The following is a 7,007-nucleotide window of genomic DNA, read 5'->3' as shown; positions in this document are numbered from 1 at the left end:
GGTTATTTTACACTATAAATATGTTATTTAAGCTAAACGAGCCGAGCTTCATCAAGCTCATTTGTTACACGAGCTTTAATTTGAGCTCGAGCTTGGCTCATATAGTAAATGAGCGAGCTCGAGCCGAGCTTAAACGAGCCAAGCCCAAGCCAAGCTCCGAGCCCTCGGCTCAAATTCCACCCTTATATGTGATTAATCGCATTCCTTCTTCAGTGTTAGGTGGAAAAACTCATATGTCTGTTCTCTTTCCTAGTCAACCATATATCATTTTCTCTGACTCCTAGGGTGTTTGGGTGTGTTTGTTTTGTTCATAATCTTCAACCTGGTCGTGACAAATTAGACCCTCGTGCTACTAAGTGTGTCTTTCTTGGGTATTCTCGTACACAGAAGGGTTATAAGTGTTACAATCCTCACCTTCGAAAGTTTTTTTGTTTGTGCTGATGTAACCTTCTTTGAGGATGTATCGTATTGTTCTCTCAAAGGACAGGTGTCTAAAGAACCTTTCGAGGAAGTTTTGCATTCTCCTACTCCAGTACTAGAAGAGCACAAGTTCAGAGTATATGCTTGGCAGGCGCACGCCTATTATTGAAGCACAAACTAAGGGCGTGCACCTACTGCCATCTCCCACTTCAGTATTGGATGAGCGCACACTATTGACTTTCCAGGCCCAATATTGAAAGAGCACACAAGTTCAGAACATATGCTTGATGGGCGCGCGCCTATTACTGCAGCACAAACTGAGGGCATACGCCTACTCGATGCAGCCCAACTGGATCATGTGCCATCGCCTCCATGCTCACCTCTGCCCCACCTCCTGCGCCTTTACCTGCTGATCCTCATGCACCTCTTCTGCACTTGACATTCCCATTGCTCTCTGAAAAGTTGGACGTCCTCATAGTAGCACATGTCTTCCTCGTCGGTATGCTTAGTATTATATATCTCAGTTAACCTCTCGATCATGATCATTTACTATCGCCTGTCAAGGCATTTGCTATCTCGTTACTCTCTGTCTCTGTGCCTACTAATTACATAGACGCCTTATCTCATCCTGGCTGGAAGAAAACTATGGAGGAGGAGTTGAATGCGTTGTACTCTAATCAGACTTGGGTGCTTAGTCCTCTTCCTCCTAGGAAGACAGTGGTTGCTTGTAAGTGGATTTTCATAGTCAAACACAATCCAGATGGCATTGTCTCTCGTTTAAAAGCTCGGTTGGTTACTAAAGGTTTCACTCAGACATATGGTATTGATTACTCTGAGACTTTTTCTCCTATGGCGAAGTTAGACTCTGTGCGTATTGATATCTCGATCTCTTGCAGTCAATCACAACTAGTATCTACACCAGCTGTTTGATGTGAAGAATGAATTTTTGCACGGTGACCTACAAGAAGAATATATATGGTGCAACCTCCTGGTTTTGTTGTTCAAGGGGGGCAAGTATGTCGCAAGTCCCTTCTGTATGGGCTCAAGCAATCTCCTAGAGCTTGGTTTGCAAAATTCAGTAAGGTGGTAATGGCTAATTAATGGCATGACTCGATGTGAGTATGATCACTCCATATTTTATAGGAAGACCGAGCAAGGCATTATTATCTTAGTGGTGTATGTTGATGATATTGTTGTTATTGGTTCTGACAAACAAGGCATTGCTCATCTCAAAATTAATCTCTCAAAGAATTTTCAAACCAAAGACCTAGGAGAAATGAAGTACTTCTTAGGCATTGAAGTCACAAGGTATCATGGTGAAATTCATCTTTCACAGCGAAGGTATGTACTGAATCTGCTCAGTGAGACTGGTAATTTGGGAGCACATCCAGTGGAGAGACTCCTATGGATTCGAACAATAAACTCCAGTCAGATATGGGAGATTTGTATGCAAATGTTGAGGGATATCTTCGATTAGTGGGCAAACTAATTTATGCCACTATCACTCGTCCAAATATTTCTTTTTCTGTCAGTGTAGTATCTCAGTTTATGCATATGCCCAGAGTTCCTCATTTTCAGGTTGTTATTCACATTGTGCGATACTTGAAAGGTTCTTCAGGACGTGAACTTGTCTATCGTTCAAATGGTAATCTTGATGTTGTTGGATATGCCGATGCTGATTATGCAAGGTCAATTCTGACAGAAAATCTACTACTGGGTATTGTACCTTTCTAGGAGGTAATTTGGTCACCTGGAAGAGCAAAAAGCAAATTGCTAAGTCAAGTGCAGAAGCCAAGTATAGGGCTATGGCTCAAGGCACTGGTGAATTAATGTGGATACACCATCTGTTACATGTGTTGGGTTTCTCAGTTTAGTTTAGTTGCCTATACCACTCTATTGTGATAATCAGGCAGTCATTCATATTGCCTCCAACCCAGTATTTCATGAAAGGACTAAGCACGTCGAGGTGGATTGTCATTATGTTAGGCACAAAGTTGAAACTAAGGAGATACATACTCCTCATGTCGCGTCCAATAATCAGTTGGCAGATATCTTCACAAAACCACTGTTTTGTCCAGTATCTACTTGTCTTTGCAACACGTTGGGCATGAGTGATATCTATGCTCTAGCTTGAAAGGGGGGGAGCGGGGGGCGGTGTTGAAGTATCTGATGCGCCTATCATCCATGGGTAGTTATAGGCGAAATCGTTCGGCATATAACGGACCGTGTTTAGTGTTTCCTATTTTCATGTATTAGACTTAAGTATTTATATGTATCTTAGAGTATAGTAAATGTAAGAACAATAACCCTAATTCTCTTGCCTCTATTTTTATTTCTTCTTGATCACATATATTAAGACCTTTAGTACTATGATGTTGTCATGATTCTTCTAGCATCTAACAACAAGCTTCCTTAAGGCTATAATTGTGGTAGTTATCGTTGTCATCATTGTAGTTGCGGTGTCATTCTAGCTGTAGGAGCAACGGATCGGATAAACAAAGCTTTATTCAAACGTCCTGTTAAATTAAATTAGACAAAATCACATACCATCAAAAAAAAAAATTAGATAGAATCACTTAATTGAAAAAAAAAAAAAAAAAAAAAAAGTACAGTCCAAATAAAATGACAATAAAATTACATGCACCAAATTGAAAAAAAATCGACAAGTAGAGTCACTATGTCGATAGTTAGTTCTATTTAGAAACCATAAAACTCAGGACGAAGGCGTGGTGTGAGGACTACTTCTAGTGGTGTTGCTCTGGCGTTATTTATTCCCTCAAACTCAGTCATATCTACGGGCATATCCATCTGAGTCTTGGGTTCAAACACATGTAGGAAACGAGCCATGACTAATGGCACCACTTGAAGCGTTAATGATATCCCTGGGCACGCACGCCTACCGGCCCCAAAAGGTATTAATTCATAATGCAGACCTTTTACGTCCATGTTTACATGGCTCGTGAGAAATCTTTCTGGTCGAAATTCAGATGGCTCAGACCACACCAATGGGTCTCGTTGGATCTTAGAAGTATTCACAATTAAGCGGGTCCCTGCTGGGACGTGGTAGCCTGCTACAGTGCAGTCTGCGTCGGCTATCCGAGGACCTGCTAGTGGACTGTGCAAGCGCATTGCTTCCTTGACTATAGCTTGGAGATAGACGAGGTTCTTGATATCTGATTCTTCGACGTGTCTATCTTTGCCAACGTGTCTGTCCAGCTCATCTTGGGCCTTCTTCAGTGCATGTTTGTTGTTTAGGAGTAAGGAAAGGATCCAAGTGAGAGTAACCATTGTGGTATCAGCTCCACCTGTGACAATACTCTACAGAAGTACAGAGCAAGAACATATCCAAATAAAACTTTTATATCACCATAAAAAACATAACTCTATCTTATTCCAATGTATTCAATTATCAACTTAAAGCATTTACGATCGTTCTTTATTATTTGGTTCTGTATCTTTATGTTTAAGGAGCTAAGTATAAAAAAAAAATATTCAGGATCGTTACAATCAAGCAGCTCTGTAAATCAAAGCTATCCGCGGCCAATCATAGGTTTTTTCCCTCACAGTTAATCTTGCTTAATTGTCTATACATTTAACTTTCAAGGAGTAAGCTCAGATGCCACTTGACTTGTTTAAGGTGATTGATTCCATAGATAAAAAATAATTGGAAGAAACTCATCCAAGTACAAAAACAGGATTCTGTCATTAAGAATTACGCGGGATTCAGATTTTAGTAAATTTATAAGACAGAGTCCTCAAAGTATGGAGAAAAGGTTTACTTACCAGGCAAGCTGACTTGTTGACAGTGTCATTGTCATATTCAGAAATCTTTTTATGTTCAAGTATAGACATCAAGACATCCATGAAATCTTTGTCCTTATTCATTTCACCTGATAGTCTCTTCCTTTTATGCTCTTCCAGCCATCCCTCAAAAATAGAATCAAGTACTTTTGCTGTGTTCTTCATCTCTTTTTTGTAACCTTGCAAGTCCAACCAACTTAGATAAGGAATTGCATCTCCGATGACGAATAGCCCCAACAGCCGAAAAAAATCTCGCATTCCCTTTTGACATTTCCTTGCTTCTATCTCATCACAAGAAGAATTTGAACCGAAGTATCGCTTTCCCGCAACCATTCTTAAAATCAAATTGAGAGTCAAGTCTCCAAACCATCGCTTCATGTCTACTAAGAGCGGACCTTTTGCCTAATCGTGATTCATCCATACCTTGCATAGTTCTTCTATACATATGTCAATTTCAGAGTCCCGGACATGCTTAAGTAGTTCGAGCCTGCGATTTGAGAAGAGCTCCGACATGACTATTTTGCGTAGTTCAATCCAATACGGTCCATAAGGAGCGAAACCAAACATCACATTATTGTAGCCCAGGATCCTTGTTGCTGTGGTGCTAGGACGAGAAGCGAAGACCTTGTCATTAATAGTAAAACACTCCTTTGCAATCTCCCAATTACTCACTACCAAGGCTGGATGCACACCAATACGAATCCTAAAGATTGGGCCATACTTATCAGCCATGGCTCCTAATGTCTTGTGGGGTAATTCACTACCACCTAACAAATGGAGGTGCCCGATAATAGGCCACGCTCCAGGTGCTTCGGGTGCTTCCTTGCCAGTATTACTAGTCTTGGAACTAGACCTTGGCTTCCACAAAAATAGAATGAAAATTGTGACAAAAAAGATAATGAGACTGATCACCACTTGAGTAGGCAGGTATTGCTGAACTGAATCCATGGCTTTATTAGCTTGTCAAGCTTTTGAGTGTGAAAAGATTCATATATAAAATTTATAGAGTTCTTGTTGTTTATAATGGCGTTAAGAACTGATCGACTTAATTATAAATCTAATTAGTTTTGATCATGGCCATTGATTTGATAATAAAGTTCAACAAGGAATACGATGTTCGATGTTTCGTGTCTGTCACGATGAAAAAAAACTTAAACGTGGGACACGATGTTTCGCTTGGGTCACTATCGATGTTTGCTTACAATTTATCTGTTACAGTTCATTGACATAGCGTACGACCTTGAATCAGCGCCTGACCCGGAGATGTGGATCATCCAAGGCAAATTAGCATGGCGTACTACTACTGTTCAAACCGGAGTTTATGATACCGTTGGCAGATGCTAAGAGCAAACTGTTATCTTTTCAAAACGTGTGGTGCCCATATTAATAGCCCGGTCAGCCACCGTTACTGTAGCTATGTTAGCCTGTTTGGAGTCTTCGGTGCAGTTGCTGGTTGCAACAGAGTCTTTGACGCTCAATATCGGTGCACTCTTTGCAAATGTATGAAGACATAGTATGGTATGCTTCCGGATCGATACCAGGCTCTTTGCTTATTATGTATGAACATAGTGCTAAAGTTGAAAATAGAAATACCTATCACGAGAAGTTATTTGTGTTATCATGATTTTTCAGATCATCAAAGCTGCATATAGAAGAGAAATTAGAACCGGAATTTGTAAAATAATATGAACACGTACAATGTATACTGTGAATTTAATTTCAAAGTGGATGCTGTAGACCTAGCATTTCCAATAAAATTTGGACAGAAAAGTACGTCAAAACACCATAGGGCCGGGTATTACTGCTACAAGTTATGGTAGTTGGAGGAGAGAACAGAAGATAATATAGTCCTGAAGTTTTTTAAATCTCGGATTCTGTAGACTGATGTAAAACAGATCGGCTGTTCTTAGTATTGATTATACAGTATGTATGTTTTGGCCTTTTCTAATATTGGTAGTGGAAGACAGTTTTCAATGAAGTTAAAAACTGAATTGCTTATGTATTCTTCCAATTAAAACAACCATATAGTCAAACTAGTATGGTGAAACCACTGTCATATTAGTGTTATACGTACACGTGTTCTGAAAAATTCTAGCTATATACTTTGAAGCAACTTATCATATCATATAAGTACGATAACTTTACAAACCAAATGCCACGCACTCAGTACCGAAGCTGTGAGAGGCAAGAGAAAAATGCTTTTCGGGTGAGACCGTGAGAGGACAACCAAATTGGGAGAGAATATATTGTCCGGGAATAACGATTCCAATCGATTCCTACTACATAGATAATTTGTAATATGAATACACTACTATTTCTGACAAATTTTAAATATCCACTGCAACCAACCTAGCATGCCCAACTTTCTAAACAACTATTAACAACAAATAATAATGCAAAGAAAATATAACGCATACCACAACACAAAAATGTACCGTGGTTCGGCCAATGGTACTACTTTCACAAGAGTTAATCATTTTATAACATGGGAAGGAAAATTACAATCACCCCTCTCAAATCTCTACACCTTACTAGATCACTCCTCTCTCTTTACAAGTTTTTTGTCTATGCAAAGGTTATCTCTCTCAATCTTGATTGCTCTCAAAATTGGGTTTCTCTTTCGTGACTTGTTGTCTTTCTTGTGTTGGTTTCTTGTATATCTTAAGTTTTTCCAAAAACCCAAACCTTATACTGCAAACTCGCGGTTCTGCAGAAATAGAATTCTACCAAAAATAGACTTGAGCGCGGGCGCGCACTCAGCAAGGCCATTTAGAGCGCGTGCGCCC

The 7,007-nt window shown here is 39.7% G+C and overlaps 1 protein-coding gene and 1 pseudogene across 1 annotated transcript; both read right to left on the bottom strand.

Moving 5' to 3' along the window:
* Nucleotides 1–2,907: 2,907 nt before the first annotated feature.
* On the bottom strand, nt 2,908–5,247 carry LOC147482683 (demethylepipodophyllotoxin synthase-like). Its single transcript, XM_086580788.1, has 2 exons — nt 4,204–5,247; nt 2,908–3,738 (listed from the first exon to the last, which is right to left on the bottom strand). The coding sequence occupies exons 1-2, from the start codon at nt 4,597–4,599 to the stop codon at nt 3,118–3,120; spliced, it is 1,017 nt and encodes a 338-aa protein (XP_086436914.1). The 5' UTR covers nt 4,600–5,247; the 3' UTR covers nt 2,908–3,117.
* LOC147482684 (demethylepipodophyllotoxin synthase pseudogene) lies at nt 4,624–5,169 on the bottom strand (annotated as a pseudogene).
* Nucleotides 5,248–7,007: the final 1,760 nt, after the last annotated feature.

This window comes from Coptis chinensis, chromosome 8, assembly GCF_015680905.1.
Source record: "Coptis chinensis isolate HL-2020 chromosome 8, ASM1568090v1, whole genome shotgun sequence".
NCBI lineage: Eukaryota > Viridiplantae > Streptophyta > Magnoliopsida > Ranunculales > Ranunculaceae > Coptis > Coptis chinensis.
The sequence above is the reverse complement of the archived record's forward strand: the minus strand, read 5'-3'. Positions and strand labels throughout refer to the sequence as shown.